Source organism: Balaenoptera musculus, chromosome 20 (assembly GCF_009873245.2).
Source record: "Balaenoptera musculus isolate JJ_BM4_2016_0621 chromosome 20, mBalMus1.pri.v3, whole genome shotgun sequence".
Lineage (NCBI taxonomy): Eukaryota > Metazoa > Chordata > Mammalia > Artiodactyla > Balaenopteridae > Balaenoptera > Balaenoptera musculus.
This window is the reverse complement of record NC_045804.1, coordinates 15,970,620-15,990,936: the sequence shown is the minus strand read 5'-3', so window position 1 is coordinate 15,990,936 and position 20,317 is coordinate 15,970,620. Positions and strand designations below refer to the sequence as shown.

Genomic DNA, 20,317 nt, shown 5'->3' with positions numbered 1-20,317 from the left:
GTTACATATTCTGGAATAGAACCTGAGGAGCTGTTTGTTGTACAGAATTATTTGTTGTAGATAACTTATTTTATCTAGTTCTCCAAAGTTTTATTTATTTCTGAATAGAAATTTAGAACAAAATTTTTGTTATGGGCTGTCCTTATAGAACTTTTTATAGTGACATTTGCTATAACGGGAATCTGCTTTTACTAACAAACCTTTGATTACAACGAATTTTTTTCTTTTTTTTTCTTTTTATTGGAGTATAGTTGATTTTCAGTGTTGTGTTAGTTTCAGGAGTAGAGCAAAGTGAATCAGTTATACATATACATATATCTACTCTTTTTTTAGATTCTTTTCCCATAGATCATTTGGAGGTTGGCTATGATAAGTTAAATATGCATACCACTAAGAAAATAACAAAACAGAGATAATAGCTAATGATCTCTTAGTGGAGATAAAATGGAATACTTGAAAAAATATGTATCTCAGTTCTAAAGAAGGATGGGGAGGAGGAAAAGAAACAAAAGATAGAAAAAAAAAAGTAACATAGTAGGTTTAAACACAGATAATTAAATAAATTTGTAAATGGTCTAGCACTCCAATTAAGAGTGTCAGGTTAGATCATTGTTACGTGATCCAACTATGTGCTGTCTACAAGAAACCCACCTTATTTTTAACCTGTATCTTTGTATTTAAAAGGATGGAAAAAGATACCGTATAAACACTAAGTATAAAAGGATTGGTGTGCCTATAGTTGCATTAGACAAAGGAGACTTCAGAACAAGGAAAATATTACAAGGGGTAATGAAGGGCATTTCATAATGAAAAAAGGATCAATCCATTGAGAAGACTCAGCAGTTGTAAATGTTATGCATCCAATAACAGAGCAAAGCAAAAACTGACAGTTGAAAGGAGCAGTAGACGAATCCACAGCTTTAGTTGGAAATTGCAGTATTCTCTCTCAATAATTGATAGAACAAGCAGGCAAAAAAATCAGCAAGGATATAAAAGATTTGGACAATACTGTCAGTGAACTGTACCTAATTGACATTTATAGAACACTATACCCACATGCTTTTCAGGCGCACATGGAACATTTACCCAAATAGACTATATCCTGGGCTATAAAACTTGTTTCAACAAATTTAAAAGGATTAAAATTATATAGAGAGTATTCAGACTACAACGAAATTAAATAAGAAATCAAGAAGAAAAAGATACCTGGAAAATCTCCAAATATTTGCAAGTTAAATAACATACTTCTAAATAAACTTTAGATCAAAGAAGAATTCACAAGGGAAATTAGAAAATATTTTGACCTGAGTGAAAATGAAACACAGTCTATCAAAATTTGTGGTATGCAGCTAAAGCAGTGCTTTAGAAGGAAACAGTTTCAAAAGAAACATCTAAAATCAATGACCCAAGCTTCCGCCTTAAGAAGTTAGAAAAAGAGCAAACTAAGTAGGAGAGAAATAAAGAGTTGAAATAAATGAAATAGAAAGCAACTCTGAATAACCCTGTATTAATTAAAGAAATTGGATTTGTAATTAAAAGCCTTTCCGCAAAGAAAAGTCCAGGCCCACATGGCTTTATTGGTGAATTCTATCAAACATTTAAGGAAGAAATAATAACAAATTTTTCACAAATTTCAGAAAACACTTATGAGACCAGCATTACCTTGATACCAAACCAGGTAAAGACATTATGAAAAAAGAAAACCATAGCTCAGTATCCCTCATGAATATATATGCAAAAATCATTAACAAAATATTAGTAAATTGAATCTAGCTCTCTATATGTATCCTATATGTATGATAACACATCATGACCAATTGGGTTTAATCCCAATTGCAAGGTAGATTGAACATTAAAAGTCAATGTAATCTACCATATTGATAAAATAAAGGTGAAAAGCTGAATGATCTTGTAATAGATGCATAAAAAGCACTTGAACAGAGTTCAGCACTAATTTGTGATAAAAGCTCTCAGCTGGTTAGGAATAGAAGGGAACTTCCTCAATCTGATAAAAGGCATCTATTAAAAACCTGCAATGAACCTCATACTTAAATGGTGAAAGATTGAGTGCTTTCAACCTAATGTCCAGAACATGTCAAGGATATTTGTTCTCACAGCTTCAATTCAGCATGTTCTGAAGGTCCTAGCCAGATGCATTAAGGCAAGTAAAAGGAATAAGCTTATAGATTGGAAAGGAAAAGTAAAACTATGTTTATTTTTTAGATGTCTTATATTGCTTTGGCCAGAAAGTTCCTTTGGTATTTAAGTAAAAATAAAAGACACATTTTTCATTTTCACCAAGAACTTTGTTGAACAATGTATTCACTGTTTTGTTCTACTACCTTCTGCCATTTTTCAGGCAACTTCATAATTCCATCTTCCCAAAACTTTCTCTTCTTGAGCAAAGAACTGTTCCATGTGCATTTTACAGTCTTCCAGGGAATTGAAATTTTTTCCATTAAGAGAATTTTGTAAAGACTGAAATAAATGGAAATCCAAAGGTGCAATGTCTGGTGAATACGGCAGATGAATCAGAACCATCCAGCCAAGCTGTAACAGTTTTTGCCTGGTTATCAAAGAAACATGTGGTCTTCTTGCATTATCCTAATGGAAGATTATGCGTTTTCTGTTGACTAATTCCAGACACTTTTCGTCGAGTGCTGTTTTCAGTTGGTCTAATTGAGAGCAGTACTTGTTGGAATTAATCGTTTGGTTTTCCAGAAGGAGCTCATAATAGAGGACTCCCTTCCAATCCCACCATATACACACCATCACCTTCTTTGGATGAAGACCGGTCTTTGGTGTGGTTGGTGGTGGTTCATTTCGCCTGCCCCACGATATCTTCTGTTCCACATTATCATACAGTATCCAGTTTTCATTGCCTGTCACAATTTGTTTTAAAAACGGAACGTTTTCGTTACGTTTAAGTAGAGAATTGCATTCAGAAATATAGTCAAGAGAGTTTTTTTCACTTAGCTTATGTGGAACCGAAACATCAAAGTGAGTAACGTAACCAAGCTGGTGCAAATGATTTTCAGTGCTTGATTTGGATATTTTGAGTATGTCGGCTATCTCCCGCGTGGTATAACGCTGATTGTTCTCAATTAATGTCTCGATTTGATCGCTATCAACTTCAACTGGTGTTCCCAACTGTGGAGCATCGTCCAGCGAGAAATCTCCAGCATGAAACTTCGCAAACCACTTTTGACACGTTTGATCAGTCACAGCACCTTCTCCATACACTGCACAAATCTTTTTTTGCATTTCAGTTGCATTTTTACCTTTCTTGAAATAATAAAGCATAATATGCTGAAAACATTGCTTTTTTTTCTTCCATCTTCAGTATTAAAATGGCCACACAAAAATTCACCAATTTTGATGTTTTTTTAAAATGCACACTGATATGACAGCTGTCACAATGCAGTCTAACAAAATTGTTTCGAATGAAGTTAAAGACAACTAAGTGCCACTAGAGCCATCGTAGGGAAAAAATCGAACGAACTTTTTGGCCAACCCAATAGATGACATGATTATGCATGTAGAAAGTTCTGAGTAATTGATGTAAAAAAAAAAGCTACTAGAATTTAAGTTTAGCTAGGCTACAAGTTCAGTTTCTGAAATACATCCATTGTATTTATGTAAACTTGCAATGTACAATTGGCAATTGAAATTTGAAAAGCAGTACAATTTACAATAGCATCAAATAGTATAAATATGAAAACATTCCCCAAGAACAGAAGAGTGAGAATATTTCTTAGAGTTCCCTGTAATAGAAGTTGCTTTGTATTCCCATTTCATTAATGAGGACATTGAGGTACAAAGGATTAAAGAACATCATTTGTTTATGAGCACACCTTCATTAAATACCTGTTATATAATAGATACTGTGCTAGGGACATAATATATAGTAGTGAGTAAAAGATTATCCCTTCACTCATGGAGTTTATAATCTAGTGGAGATTGCAGGGAGAAAGAGATTGAGGGTGCTGCGTTCCCAGCCTTGGTTTAGCATTTTTTATTTAGATCAGTGGTTCAAAGCCATTACCTTTTAGTTAGATCTTAAATATTGTGACTTGTTGAATAATCTGGCCTCTATGCGGGCAAACTATTTTATTGTAATATATGCCTGACAGTTTATAGAGCGGTTAAAACTGGTTGGCTTGGTTGTTTAAAGTTTCATGTTAAGGATGGTCCATGCATATCTTCCCATACTCCCATTGAGCACCAATTTTATTTCAGGCAGTATTTTACCCACCTCCCCAATATATAGTATTATTTAATCCTTGCAATATCCCTAAGGTGGGTGGTTTTTCCTTTTTTATCACAGATGAGAAGACCAGAGCTCATAGAGCTTAAGTGATTTGCCTAGTTTCATTCAGTGGTTCAGTGATTCAGTCCCACACCAACCTGACTTTAAACTGTCGGTACCAGCTATTCTCATTTTTCTATTGGTCACACCCCTGGGCCATCCCATTCTTTCCCATTCAGGAAATGCAAGTAAGTGAGATTAATTTTTATAGTGCTAAGTTTGAATCTTCCTTTTTTTTTTTTAGAGAAAAACTTTTTTTTATTTTTTTATTTTGGCCGTGTTGGGCCTTCGTTGCTGCGCTCGGACTTTCTCTAGTTGCGGTGAGCGGGGGCTACTCTTCGTTGTGGTGCACAGGCTTCTCATTGTGGTGGCTTCTCTTGTTGCGGAGCATGGGCTCTAGGTGCACGGGCTTCAGTAATTGTGGCTCGCGGGCTCTAGAGCGCAGGCTCAGTAGTTGTGGCACACGGGCTTAGTTGCTCTGCGGCATGTGGGATCTTCCCGGACCAGGGCTCGAACCCGTGTCCCCTGCATTGGCAGGCGGATTCTTAACCACTGCGCCTCCAGGGAAGCCCGAGTGCACTGATTTTTAAGTTTTATTGAGATATAATTCACACAACATACAGTTTACTCAATTAAGGTATACAATTCAATGGCTCCAAGTGTATTTATAGAAATGTGAAACCATTACCACAGTCAATTTTGGAACATTTTCCTCACCTCAAAAACCAAAACCAAAACCAAAAAACCTTACCCCTTAGCTTTCACCCTCAAAATCCCTCTCTCTCTCAGCTCTAGGCAACCATTAGTCTACTTTTTGTCTCGATAGATTTTGCCTGTTCTGAACATTTAATATAAATGGAATCATAAAATATGTGGTCCTTTGTGATTGGCTTCTTTCACTTAGCATCATGTTTATAAGGTTTGTTCCTGTATCAGAACTTCATTTCTTTTTATTGCCAAATAATATTCCCTTGTATGGATAGACCTCATTTTGTTTATTCATTCTTTCAGTTGATGGACGTTTGGGTTGTTTCCATTTTTTGGCTATTATGAATAATGTGCCATGAACATTCATGTACATGTTTTTGTGTGCACATATGTTTTCATTTCTCTTGGGTATATTCCTAGGAGTGGAATTGCTGGGTCTTATGGTTAAGAGATAGTCCATTAAAGGATGAACATAATATAAAACTAAGGATCTATTTTTTTTTAGTCATTAGTTTAACCCTTTGAGGGACTGCCAGACTGTTTCTCAAAGTGGCTGTGCCATTTACCTCTCCACCAGCAGTGTATGAGGGTTAAACTTTCTCCATATCCTTGCCAACGTCGTATTATCTGTCTTGTTGGTTATATGTGCCAGATCTTGAGTAAATACATAGACTTCCATAGGCAGGTTGTTCAGGAGAAAAAACAAAGGATTTCTTATTCTTATTGTTGGACTTGCTTGTCTGGAAATGGATGTTAATAAGTTACATGGTTAGGATTTTGCCATTTATTTAGGACTGAAATACTACTAAAAATCATTAATATTAGTTAAGGATTTTCTTGACAGTATACTGTAATATTTTTGCTTGCCAGAACACAAAGTCATTCATTTAAAATCACCCCACTGATTTGACTCTGCTATGGGGTGAAAAGGTGGTGCTAACTAATGACTAAAAAAAGTACAGAGACCCCTAGTTTTAACCCATTAGGTCTAGTCTTTAATGGAGTATCTTTTTTTTTTTTTTTTAATGGTGTATCTTTTAACTACCTCAGGTAGTTTGACTCTGTTGTCAGCTGTGCTCCTTTATACTTAAGTTTAACTTTTGTCTGCTGTTCTCAATTCCTTTTAAGATGCCAATTTAGTTCAAGGAGGAAATGAAGACTTTAGAAACTCAGCAAATGTTGACATTTAAATTTTTACAGGAGCGAAAGATTAACCTTTGGCCCCCACTTCTACAAGGTTTTCTTAGTTCATATAGGCTTCATTCATGTGCTAAAGGCTGATTGTCAACATTCGTATTTTAACCTCAGTTTTCATAAGTTTATAACTTGTCCACAAGGTTTTCTTTAGGCTTGTTACTGAAGTATTTTTAAGCCTCCCAAAAGTGCATTTAAGTATATTAAAAGTGTGTTTTACTTTGTTTTGGGGAGCCCTGCTTTTTTTTAAAACGAGAAACTTGACTCTTGTCTATTTTTTAAACTGTCCATTTGGTGTTTTACTTAAAAAAAATCATTAGCAGGAGACAGGGTAATCAGCTTAAATGTTAGCGTAGAAAATAGGGCTTTTACTGAGGAGTCTTAACTTATCATACTTTGTTAAAAAAATTTTTTTTCTTTTATCTTTATTTAAAAAAATAAACTTGTGTCAAAGGCTGACTTTCAATAGATTGAAGATTAGGAATGAATCAATCTAGAGTTGGAAAATTAGAAAACAAAGAGGAAAATGGAGGAAGTAAATGGAATATAACAAAAGTGAGGACTTAGAAAGAGAAAAAACGAAATGGATGCTGTTAGTTATGTGATTAATATGAAAATCTCAGTGAAGTAGATAATTTCACTCAAAGATAGTAGAAATTAATGTTGACAAAAATAAGATGGAAAATGAGAATAGCCTCCTATAACCAAGGAAAAATCAAGATTATAAAATTATTTCCTCCTCCTCCTCTTCCTCCTACTCCTTTGAAGCAGTGCAAAAAAATCCACTCCCTGGTTACTGGTGATCTCTCCTAACCTTTCAAGAAGTAGATAATTCTCATGTTAAATAATAACATAGGAATAATAAACTTTGATAGCAAAACCTGACAGATATGAGGAAGTAAAAGTATAACCTGATTTCATTTATGAATATATAGATGTTTAAATTCAAGTAAAAATACTTGCGAATGGCTAATTATTTTATTTCAGAGAGTTTATCCGAAGAATGTTGGACAAGTTCAATATTTTAAAAATGTATTAATAGGACTTCCCTGGTGGTGTAGTGGTGAAGAATCCGCCTGTCAATGCAGGGACACGGGTTCAAGCCCTGGTCTGGGAGGATCCCACATGCCATGGAGCAACTAAGCCCTGTGCCACAACTACTGAGCCTGCGCTCTACAGCCCGCGAGCCACAACTACTGAAGCCCGCGTGCCTAGAGCCCGTGCTCCACAGCAAGAGAAGCCACCACAATGGGAAGCCTATGGACCGCAACAAAGAGTAGTCCCCACTCGCCGCAACTAGAGAAAGCCTGCGCGCAGCAACGAAGACCCAATGCAGCCTAAATAAATAAATAAATTTATTAAAAAATATTTATGTAGCAGTCACTTTAAAAAAAAGTATTAATATATGTAGAGATGACTCTATACTAATATATCTAGAGTATAGTGCTACTGAATGGCTAGTAGCACATATTTTGAAGCCAGGTAGCTTAGGTCTAGATCCTGGCTCTGCTTCTTGCCAGCTGTGTGACGTTGGGGAGTTCACTAAGTTTCCTCATCTAATAATGAGACTACTGATAGCTATCATATAAGGTTGTCATTAGTTTGCTAGGGCTGCCATAACATAGACCGGGCGGCTTAAACAACAGAAATTTATTTTCTCACAGTTCTGGAGGCTGGAAGTTCAAGATCAGGATGTCAGTAGGATTGATTGCTTTTGAGGCTTTCTCTCCTTGGCTTGCAGATGGCCACCTTCTCGCTATGTCCTCATATGGTCTTTCCTCTGTGTGTGTGCATGCCTGGTGCCTCTGTGTCCTAATTTCCACTTTGTATAAGGACATCAGTCGTATTGGATTAGGGTCCACCCTAATGACACATTTTAGCTTAGTTACCTCTTCAAAGGCCCTGTCTCCAAATACATTCTGAGGTTTTGGGGGTTAGGACTTCAACATATAAATTTGAGGAAGACACAGTTGAGCCCACATTACAGGTTGTTAGGAGGATTAAATGTGCTAATATAGAATACCTGACTGTGTAGCAAGCACTACCTAAGTATTGTTTACCATTATCATTACTTAACTATAGCAAGTAGTTATAGAATTCATATTAATAATAAATAAATAGCAAAAAGTAAAATAAATAATATATTAAAAACTTTAAAATACTTCTAGATTCAAAGGAAGTTGCAAAAAAAAAATGTACAGGGAGGTTCCATGTACCCCTTCTCTCCCAGTGTGAGCGCCTCATGTAATTATAGTACAATATTAAAATCAGGAAATTGACATTGGTGAAATCCACAGAACTCATTCGGATTTCATGTATACGCACATCATTTGTGTGTGTGTGTGTACATGTACTTCTGTGAAATTTTATCACTTGTGTAGCTTATTGTATCCACCACCACAATCAAGATGTAGAACTGCTCCAACAAGACTCTCTCCTGCTACTCCTTTGACAATATTGATTCTTCCAATCTAAGAACATACTATATCCTTCGTCTGTATGTCTATCTTCATGCCAGTGCCGTATGTTTTGATTACTGTAGCTTTGTAATAAGTGGAAGTGGGAGACCTCCACCTCTAACTTTTACAAGATTGTTTTGGCTCTTTGCAGTCTTATTACAGTTTTTAATGGTAAAGCACTAGAGGAGTCACCTTGAAAAAAGAAGAACAAAACAGTGTTCTTTATGGTGATTATTTTTGTTTTATTCAAAGCAGTAAAATATGAAACAAATAAGATATAAATTGTGGAAAGGAATGTATAAGCTTATTATTTATAAACGCTATGATTTATATCTAGACAACAAACTCAAGAGGAACAAACTGCGAGATGATTAGAAAGAATAACAGTTCAGTGAAGTGACTGGCTAAATGAAAATTATATACTTCCTGAATGTCAGCAGTATCAGAAAGATAGGAAAAATTGAATCCCAGTTATTTTAACTTGGGAGATGAAGACGAAGATGTCACAGTGGTGAATGGGAGTTAAACTTTGGTAACCCATAAGCTTTTATGCCTTTGGGGTTAATTTCCCCCTGGGGTTAGTAATTGAGGTCAAAGGCTTGAACTGGAACTGTATAAGGGTGGGAATTGGGAAGGGGCAAACCTGTCTATGAATTAAGACTAGTAAAACTGCCCACCAGTCCAGGACATAGGATGGAAGTGAGCTGCCTAACTTTGGATTGTGGATGTTAAAAGCCACAAGAAATGGAAACTCCAATTTTGTGTGGAAGTCCTGGGCAGGAAAGCTAATGTATAAATATGTTTGGAACTGATGAATGTTGTAGGGCACTGGCAGAGGTGACCATTAAACTTCCCTTGGGACTGACTGCTCCTTAACCCCTGAAATGTGGAGAACTCCCTCAAAGCCGAATATGAACTCATACAAAACTTATAAAGCACCTTGGTAAAAAGATGCAACAAATAGGAAAATTTACAATTGAAGGACTGATAATAATAGACTGGAACTTAATTATCTAGTATATAGTCCATATTCAGTTTCTGCCTTTGTCCCAATAATGTCCTTTATTGGTTTTGCTTTGTTTTGCTATCCAGAGTCAAATCAAGGATCATACATTGAATTTAGTCATGCCTTTTTATCCTCATCTAATTTAGTTCAGTTTTTTTCTGCCTTTTTTGTTTTTTAGTGATAGTGACATTTTTGAAAGATAACATTGTTTGCCTAAAAGCCTTTGGTTAGCTCCCTTACTAGACAGTAAGCTGTTTTAGAACAGGGAATGTATGTCATTTATCCCTGCTAATTAAATTTAATCTAATGATTTTATAATAATTTGGGATGCTGTGCATCAGAAAAGGATGGGGAAAGGGAGGATTAAGTGATTCTTAATCCTTTTTTTCTTTTCGTTAGACACACATACCCAAGGAACCACAAGGATCCTTGTGCCTCTTGCGTCGATATTTCAAACACTACAATGTACACCACTGTTATGCACACTTTATAGTTTATGTCATTATCAGTAATTGCTAATAAAAAATAGGTTCTTCAGTTCTCTCTTGCCTGTATTCATCGCACTTGCCATTTCCTTGTTTTTTTTTTTATAAATTTATTTTATTTCATTTATTTTTGGCTACGTTGGGTCTTTGCTGCTGTGTGTGGGTTTTTCTCTATTTCCAGCGAGCGGTAGCTACTCCCCGCCGTGGTACGCGGGCTCCTCACCGTGGTGGCTTCTCCCGTTGCGCAGCACAGGCTCCAGGTGCACAGGCTTCAGTAGTTGTGGCATGCGGGCTTCAGTAGTTGTGGCTCGCGGGCTCTAGAGTGCAGGCTCAGTAGCTGTGGTACACGGGCCCAGTTGCCCCGCAGCATGTGGGATCCTCCCAGACCAGGGCTCGAACCCGTGTCTCCTGCATTGGCAGGCGGACTCCTAACCACTGCGCCACCAGGGAAGCCCCGCCATTTTCTTTTGAAAATGATGGATAGTTGGTGGGTAAAGTGGATAGTTAAAATATAGTGTACAGTTTTATTACTATCCAAGGGGGGGGGGCGGAATACTTCATAATGGTTACAATAAAGATAATTCACAAACGGAATATTTTAAGAATTTAGGCATAGAAAGATTCAATTTAAATTATTCTAGAATTCTTATGTAAATAAAGCTCTTTTTTTTTCAGTTAAAACATCATGGAACTCTTATTATATCTTTAAAGGAATAAGTCCTTTGTTGATTTATGTCACTGGGAATACATGATTTGATTTTATTTCTTATCCCTAGTTTCACTTTATTTTTTTTATTTGCAGTTTCACAAGTATCTATGAAGCTCTCTGGTATATTGTGTTGATTACAGTTTAAAAATAGTGATTTAAGGACACAGTGAAAAGAAAACTTAATACACCCTTAAAGGAATGTGAATTATTTCTGACGCTAAGCCTAGTAACTGTTGTTTTTTTAACAGCCTTATTGAGATGTAATTCATGTACCATACAATTCACCCATTTAAATTACACAATTCATTGGTTTTTAGTATATTCACAGATATGTACAACCATCAACACAGTTTTAGAATATTTTTATCACCTCAAAAAGAAACCCCATACCCTTTAGCTATCACCCCCATGTTCTCCAACTCCTCCCCTAAGCAACTACTGTTTACTTTCTGTTTGTCTTAGATTTCCCTATTCTGGATTTTCACATGAGTGGAGTCATTTGATATGTGGTCTGTTGTGACTGGCTTCTTTTACTCAGCAAAATGTTTTCAAGGTTTGTTTATATTGTAGCATGTATCACTGCTTGATTCCTTTCTATGGTCAAGTAATATTCCATTGTATGAATATACCATATTTTGTGTATCCATTTATTAGTTGATGGATATCTAGATTGTTTCCACCTTTTGGCTTTTGTGAGTAATGCTGCTGTAAAGATTTGTGTCCAGGTTTGTGTGTGTACATGTTTTTATTTCTTTTCAGTATGGACCTAGGAGTAGCATTCCGGGTCATATGTAACTCTGTGTTTAATTGTTTGAGGAACTGCCCGACAGTTTTTGAAAGCACCTGCACTATTTTACATTCCTACCAGCAGTGTGTGAGGTGTGAGGGTTCCAGTTTCTCCACATTCTTGCCAGCACTTCTTGCTGTCTTTTTGAATCTAGCCATCCTAGTAGGTGTGAAGTGGTACCCCATTTTGGTTTTGATTTGTGTTTCCCCTTTGGCTAATGATGTTGAGCTTCTATGCATGTGCTTATTGGCCATTTGTATCTCATCTTTGGAGAAATGTCTGTTTAGACCTTTTGCCCATTTTAAATTGGGTTATCTGTGTTTATTTCTGAATTGTAAGAGTTCTTTATACAGCATACAAGTACCTTATCAGATATGTGATTTGCAAATATCTTCTTTTGTGGGTTGTCTTTGTTGATAGTGTCTTTTCAACCATAAACGTTTTTAATTTTGAAAACGTCCAGTTTATCTTTTTTTTTACTTTTGTTGTTGGCACTTTTAGTGTCATACCTAAGAATTCTTTGCCCAGTTTGAAGTCATGAAGATTTACCCCTATTTTTTTTTTTTAAGGGAACTTTTTGGCTGCATTGCATCTTCGTTGTTGCGTGGGCTTTCTTTAGTTGCGGCGAGCAGGGGGCCACTCTTCGTTGCGGTGCATGGGCTTCTCATTGCAGTGGATTCTCTTGTTGCGGAGCGTGGGCTCTAGGCGCGCGGGCTTCAGTAGTTGTGGCATGCGGGCTCAGTAGTTGTGGCTCGCAGGCTCTAGAGCACAGTAGTTGTGATGCACGGGCTTAGTTGCTCCGCGGCGTGTGAGATCTTCCCGGACCAGGGCTCGAACCTGTGTCTCCTGCGTTGGCAGGTGGATTCTTAACCACTGCGCCACCAGGGAAGTCCCTTTTCCTCTACTTCTTTTTTTTTTTTTTTTAATTTTTATTTATTTATATATTTATGGCTGCATTGGGTCTTCGTTTCTGTGCGAGGGCTTTCTCTTGTTGCGGCAAGTGGGGGCCACTTTTCATCGCGGTACGCGGGCCTCTTACTATCGTGGCCTCTCTTGTTGTGGAGCACAGGCTCCAGACGCGCAGTCTCAGTAATTGTGGCTCATGGACCTAGTTGCTCCGCGGCATGTGGGATCCTCCCAGACCAGGGCTCGAACCCGCGTCCCCTGCATTGGCAGGCAGATTCTCAACCACTGCGCCACCAGGGAAGCCCCCTCTACTTCTTTAGTTACTGTTTCCTTTGGTTCCGTGAACATATTTAGGATGGCTATTTTGAAATATTTTTCTGTTAAGTCCAGCATCTGGTCATTCTCACCGGCAGTTTCTTTTGCCTGCTTTTTTTTTTTCTTTTCCTGGTATATGGGTCATACTTGTTTGTTTCTTTGCATGCCTCATGATTTTTTGTTGGAAATTGGCCATTTTAGTTGATACATTGTAGCATCTCTGGGTACTGATTTCTCATCCTGTTCTTTGGGGCCTTGTTATTGTTATTTGCTTGTTTATTTGTTTAGTGACTGGCTGGATTATTTTAGTGAAGTCTGTTTTACCACCCATCCCCCCAGAGCTAAGCCTCTGATGGTATTCCTCAGGGAGGCATGGCTTTAGGTAAGCCTGCAGGTACCCTGTGGTGACTGGTACTCAGTAGGACTCTCTTTTCCTGACCAACCCAGCTGTTAAACTACACTAATTGTCCAGATTGCTCTCTTGTTTTCAACAGTGCCCTGAGGCATACATTCCTCTACAAACTAATCCAATCAATTTGGGGCTCCTTGGAAGGAAAAGTTTCTGAGGTCAATGTTTGCTATTTGTTCTGACCCCAGGAGGTCTCCTCCCTGGTGTCTTATTCCTTGATTCTCTCCTGCAAACTAGCTGACCTACAGTCTAGACTGTATCTTCATTACACGAATCTCTTTCCGCTTGCCTTTTACCAAAACCTCCCTTAGATTTAAACTTGTCCACACTCTGTTGGGAATGAAGTCAGGTCCTTTGGGAAAAGATTTGGTACTACATGTTCCAGCTTTTCTTCCCTGGCAAAATATCTAAGCCAGGGTTCTGGGGCTGGGAGTGGGGACAGTGAGTAATACTTTTCTGTGAGTGACATTCAGGCTGTAGGAACTGAGTGCTAGGAGGTAGAATGTGGAGATGGGGCACCACAGCAGCTTGTCTCTCCTGGTGTTGAACCACTGTCTCATGAGCTGAGCGAGAGGGCTATTGGGGTCCCAGTATTCTCAGTTTACCATGCCTAAGGCAGAGCCTCTGTTCCACAAGTCGATGTTGGGCAGAAGGGAGCCTCCTGTCTTTGATGTACTTGCCTGGGACTTAGCCTCAGTAATGGGGGCTGGGGACAGGTTGAGAAGCCCGAAGTCCTGCTCCTCCCAGGAAGAAAGCCCTTGGACTGAGAGCTGGGGGAAGAGGGGACCTTGTGCTCTTGGCTGCAGCAGTCTGGAGCCTTGCTGAGATGGGGGGGTCGGGGGCGGGGTTGGGGGTGGGGGTGGGGTGGGGAGAGTGGTCTTGGTTTTAATACCACAGACTTTTCACCTTTCAGGCTGAATTTTCATAGATTTTATTGAATGGTTGTTTCTTCATTTGCTGTTTGCCCTTAGGGACCATTGTCAGAGGCTTTGAATGGTGGTTTTTAAATATAATTTGCATCAGTTTCCCTGAGGAGTGAGCTAGCAGAGATCCTCACGCCATTAGGCTAGAAGTCAATCTCTTGTAACTGTTTTTTGAGCTTAGCAGTCATGCCTCTTTTAAAGTATGATTCGGAAAAGCGTTTCCTTCATTATGGTCTCTGACCACCTCCTCATGAGGAACCCTTGACATACCCCTTAACACCTCAACTTTCAGATATTGCCTGTGTGATACAAGAGGCCAAGAGAATTGATTTTCCCCTGCTTATTTTCCTTAAAGAATGAACTTGCTACATGTGGAAGTACTCTAGAAGGGAAAATTTGCACGAGTTCAGAGTTTATAAAGGAAATGAAAATAGTATTAGCTAGAGAATTTTAACATGAGGGCCCTGTACTATATGGTTGATTGAGTTCTTTTCAAGTTGGCTCAGAGGTGTTGCAGTTAACTCTTGGCTTCTTTGACCTGACTTAGATATCAAAATCAAATGGCTTCTCCCTCATTTTTGCTGTCATCCTTAAATAAGTTTCTTTTGATTCCTTTTTTTTTTTTTTTTCTTTTCAGGGGCCACTCAATAGTGAGTCTTCCAACCAGAGCTTGTGCAGCGTGGGGTCCTTGAGTGATAAAGAAGTAGAGGTAAGAAGCCACATCCATTGCAAGACTTCTCATATTGCCACACTTTTGGTCTGGGTTAAACCATAGCACTGCAAACTCTGGGGTCCTGTTAGGGTCTGTGTGAATGACTCCCCTTTGAGTTGTTTGCTCGTTGTACAGTTGTGATGTGGCCTTGATGGGTTTTTATTATGATAATCATAATTATCAATAAAGGGTAGAGATTTGCAGTTGTAGCTGAATTAGCCTAGGTGCCCTTGAATTTTAGCACTTTTCAGTACTTCAATAGAGTGGGTTAGTGTGGCCCGACAGACTTTAGTAAGAAAATTTGAAGTTTTTTTTTTTTAAAGGCACACAACCTAGCTGCATAGATAGGTAACTGCTTACTTTGCACTTAGATAAAACTTTCAATAAATTAGTCAGTTGATTATGTATATCTTTCCTTTTTGGAAAAAAGGATTAGATTTAAGCTCTTTTAAAGTAGAAATATTGTGGGAATTCCCTGGTGGTCCAGTGGTTAAGACTCAGGCGCTTTCAGTGCCAGGCCTGGGTTCAATCCCTGGTTGGGGAAATAAGATCCCGCAAGCCAAGTGACATGGCCAAAAAAAAAAAAAAAGTAGAAATATTGTAACAGCTGCTGTCTGAGAGCCTACTATATGCTAGATGCTTGTACTACATTTGTGCTTTGTAAAATAGCTCATTTAATCTTTGCAGCAACCCTGATTTACAGATAAGTAAATTGAAGCTCTGATATTTTGAGCAGTTTGCCAAAAATTGTATAGGTGGCTTGGTTCCAGATCCTGTACTCTTTCCATGACCCTGCCCTAAGAGTAGGACACTCATTTAGGACTTGTCTGAGCCAGTTAAATCTTCTTATAAATTTGATATTTTGTACATACTCTCTAATTTTCATAATGTGAAAAATTTAACAAAATGCTAATTGTGATGTATATGGTATTTAACAGACTCCTGAGAAAAAACAGAATGACCAGCGAAACCGGAAAAGAAAAGCTGAACCATATGAAACTAGCCAAGGTAGTAATAATTTCACACCAGTAAAAATACTAGATTCTTATGTACTTAGATAGAAAATTTCCAGCTCACACTAAGTAATTAGTTTGTGCACAGGGATTCCTAACAATGGAGATTTGTATTCCTTAAGGGAATATCAGGCTGTTTATTATAGACTTGCCATTTGATACACACTTGAGGAAACAGTGTTAGTTCTTTGGGGACTCTGGTTTTTCCCTGTTGTAAGTTAACGATCTTCTCACCATGGGTATGTCTTCAGACTAAGCATTTATTGTACAGAAAAGAGGTTACATTGGAGTTTTAACTATGTCTTGCACTAGATCAGTGATTTGTTAATAAATAGGCAAGCAGAAATGGTTTCAGTCACATGGCTGTCCTTTTACCTACCCTTCTTCCATGTCAATTATTTAGTTGTACATTGGTGCCCAGTGGAATAAATCTGTAAATATGATGGTAATAATGCCAAATTTCTGTAAATAATTAAAGAAAAAATAAATGAATGGCAGGGCTTCCAAGAAATGGACACCCTAGTCTTTTTTTTTTTTTTTTCCATATTCTTTTAATCTGCAAATCATTTTTTACTTTTTTGGGAGAAAATTTTCCCAAAGTGACAAGGTCACATAAAGTTTTTTGTGAAATAGAATAAACCCTTTTGTTCTGATGAATTTGTTCTGAATTTTTTATCCTCTTAGTTGGGGGTGTAGTTTATAGTTTAGTTTTATTTTGATGCACAGTTGTGGCATGAGTTTTGTTAGTGTACTTGTAAAAGAAAGATTAGTGAATCTTAAAGGAAAGCGAGCTGTGAAAAAGTCTTTCTTTCACTGCTTATTTCAGTCTTTTAATTTTGTGGAGGAAACTCTTCTATTTTGTGGAGGAAACTGTCTTCTGTTCTTATGATACAGGTATTTTGGCTCATTTGTTAAAAGTAAGCTTGACATTTGAATTGATAACAATATAGGCAGTTATTGAATACATAGTACACTTTAGTGAATGATGGTTTACTTGTGTTACTGGAAAAACTATACTTACTTTGGTTTTATTTTCAGGGAAAGGCACTCCTAGGGGACATAAAATTAGTGATTACTTTGAGGTAAGTTAAATTTTTGGAAAAAGAAATCTATAGTGAGTTTTTAAAAAACCTAAATCCCTTTGTTCATTTAAGGCTTTAGAGAGGAATATATTGCCTTTACTGTGCTCTCCTCCCCTTCCTCCCCATCTTCATCAACCCTATGCTGCCCCATCTCTATAAGAGGAAACGGCTGCTGACTTCCTAAATTTAAATTTGTTTATGATGTGTCTTTTCTGTGATGATATAAAAATTCACAAATGAGGTGATTTTTCTCTTGGCCAGACTAGGTTTCGTGTCTTACAAAGATTGAAGTGAAATGACTTGGACTCTTGTTTTGTCCTCTTCCCTTTAGTCCATTGGAACCTGTAGTAAGCTCACTGACCCATCCTTAGTGGTTACTGAAGAAGACACTAACATCCACTGTACCACTATATTCCTGCTTCATGTATTTTGAGACAAGAAGGGAAAACATTCTTCTCTTGTGTCCTTTCAAAACCATGTGTACCTTCAGCTTTCTAGCCATGTTTTCTTTATATCTTGGTACATTTCTGCTAGAGCTCCTCCTTAAAATCTCGTTGAAAAGATAGCAGAATTTGACTTATATGGCATTTTCTCTCTAGAATAAGATGTATTGACTTAAAGGGGCCGTATATAATTAAGACCTGTTTGTGTATTAATCTTTTACTCTCCTTATCTGAAGCCTAGTACTGTTGTGAATTATTCATATCCATTTTTCCCTGTTGGCCAGTTTGCTGGGGGAAGCGGGCCAGGAACCAGCCCTGGCAGAAGTGTTCCACCAGTTGCACGATCCTCACCGCAACATTCCTTATCCAATCCCTTACCGGTAAGCATTCACCTGGAGAAATTTGACACCTGTTGTAGGAGACAAGAAGCCCAGGAACACTCGAGCAAAGTTTCTCTTCCATTAATTACCCAAGGGGAATGAGGCATTAAGGAGAAATGTTCATAGCATTACCTATGAATCACTTAACTTAGATTCAAATCTGTATCTGTAAATTTACATTTTATAAGAGCTGACCCTTTTCTCCCAGTATAATAAATTACTTCTAGGCCTGCAGCTCATTGTTCTGTCAAGGAAGTGATTTCCAATCCAAACATTAGATTTTTATCCTTGCCAGACTTAAATGTTCCTATAACTAAATTCCTTAAAAAAAAAATTTGGTCAGCTCCTGGCATTTGAATTATTTTTAAGGCTTACTCGGTGATGTAGTAGAGAAGCTAAAGCTACACAAATTTGGAATAGGTTTGTTTTCTGCCTATAAGTGAGATCTGAAACTCTTAAAAACATTATAGCCAAGTTAGTGGTTCTCAACCGGAGGTAGTTTGTCCCCTCAGGGGACATTTGGCAGTGTTGGAGTAATTATTGGTCAGAAATAGAGGGTGAGTGGAAGGATGCCATAGGCATTTACTGGGCGGAGGCCAGGGATGCTCTTAAACATCCTACAGTGCACAGGGCAGGCGCCACAACAAAGAACGATCCAGTCCAAAATGACACTAGTGCCAAGGTTGAGAATCCCTGAGCTAGCTAATGTAGGGTTTTGTGTTAATTTGCTCAAGTGCCTTTGGATAATTTGTTGATACCAGTAAGAACTCTGTACTTAAGAGTGTATTATGTCTACTGATGCCTCAGGTATTGCTGTGGGATCCAAGGGAAAAGGGAGATCAGGAGTTTTCATCCTAGGTCTCTGTTTAGGAAAGTTGCTTTTCTCTGCCTTAGCAGAGTTGATTAATACTACTTTTTTCCTAAATGATTTAGTCTTCTGTATTGTTAAAGTATTTTAAAATATCCTTCCCCTCTTCTCTCTCATGAAAACATGCATTCATTAGGGTGATTATAATTATTAAAGCACTTAGGAAAATGTATTCAACTTGAAATTTTTGCTATTATTTTGTCATCCTTGTCATATTTAAAAATGTTAGAAATGTTTGATGTGTAGATCTGTTTGGTTAGGTTGAGGTTTGTTAGATAACTTTCGAGGAGGCCTATATCTATATTTTTATTAAGTTTTAAACCGGTTAAAGTTTTAAAATGTTAAATGAGATTGCAGAATTATCTATTTGGGACGAATATGATTTGTAGAATTTTGTTGTCTATTACTCTTTTCTTCCTGAAAAAGATTTTTTTTTCATTTGGTTTTTAGTAGTGTGACCACCCATCTATCATGTGTCCATTTAAGTCAGGTCTTACCTGAAAACAAAAGAGATGATTCAATGATCTGTAGACATTTCTGCCACCTCTATGAATGGTGGTGGGGCCTCATCATGATTATGCAAATCTAAGTATATCTTGGGTGTTAAAATAGGAACCAAGCCTTAATTTCCTTTTTCCATTGCACTGAGAAGCTCTTTTTCCTTCTAACTTAGATTCTGTGTTTCATTGTTATAATTACTGATTTGTGTATACCCTTCAGCTCCCTTTCCCCACTCTCTCTCCATCATACTTGCCTGAAAAAACTCAACCCTGGTTATCTAATTTTCCACCTTTTCCTTGTCTAAGCAGCTCAGCATGGTTAGAGGAAAACACATATACCCATGCTGACTGATCTCACTTTAAGTTCATGACCACCAACCTCATGAACCCCCTAGTTGCTGCCAGTCCTATTATATTTCCATAGTTAGTTCCCTTTCCTAGATGAATCTTTCATATTTTTGTCATTTCCTGCAAGCCTCCAGCAACGCTTCCTCCTCCTCTACTATTTCAACTGATGGCTTTACTTTTTTATTTTCCTGAGAAAGCAGAAGCAATCAGAAGAGAACTTTCACATGCACCTATGCCAAATCTACCAAGTTACTTGTATCATTATCCATATCTGCCTTTTAGGATGAAAGAACTTGCCAGCCCTTTACTTGGGCACTGGTTTCCCTGAAAATTACATATACAACTCTACTTGACATTTCCACTTACATAACTAAATGGACAGCTTAAAAATGTCCACAGAGGAACTCTTGCTCACTAGCAAAACAACAACAAACTGCTCTTCTTGCAGTCTGCCCTGTCCTGGTAAATGACAGTTTACTCTGTCCAGTTTTTCAGATCATAACTTCATGCCCCATATCTAACCTGTCAATAAATCCTGTTTTCTTTTAAAAAATACCCAAATCCGAACCTCTTTTCTATTCTTTTGGTTCTCTGCATTAAATCTCCAAAGTGGTCTCCCTGTTTCTGCCTGTGTCTCACCTATTTTCAGTATAGTAGCCAGAATGATTCGTGAAAAAATTAAGACAGATCCTGCTCAAAACTGTCCAGGGACTAGTCCAGACTGTTCTGGGCTTACATGGCCTAGAAGCTCCTACATGATC

General features: G+C 37.7%; 1 protein-coding gene across 4 annotated transcripts in view; it reads left to right on the top strand.

Moving 5' to 3' along the window:
- The window catches only part of TLK2 (tousled like kinase 2), a 105,243-nt gene that overhangs the window by 19,660 nt on the left and 65,266 nt on the right, over positions 1-20,317 (top strand). For 2 of the 4 annotated variants that reach the window (XM_036837137.1, XM_036837136.1), the window contains exons 3-6: positions 14,848-14,919; positions 15,861-15,930; positions 16,974-17,017; positions 17,745-17,840. The exons of 1 other annotated variant lie outside the window; for it this stretch is intronic. In XM_036837137.1, coding sequence (XP_036693032.1) covers positions 14,848-14,919; positions 15,861-15,930; positions 16,974-17,017; positions 17,745-17,840 — 282 coding nt within the window. The remainder of the gene's footprint in view (positions 1-14,847; positions 14,920-15,860; positions 15,931-16,973; positions 17,018-17,744; positions 17,841-20,317) is intronic. One more of the 4 variants, XM_036837138.1, reaches the window with a different exon arrangement.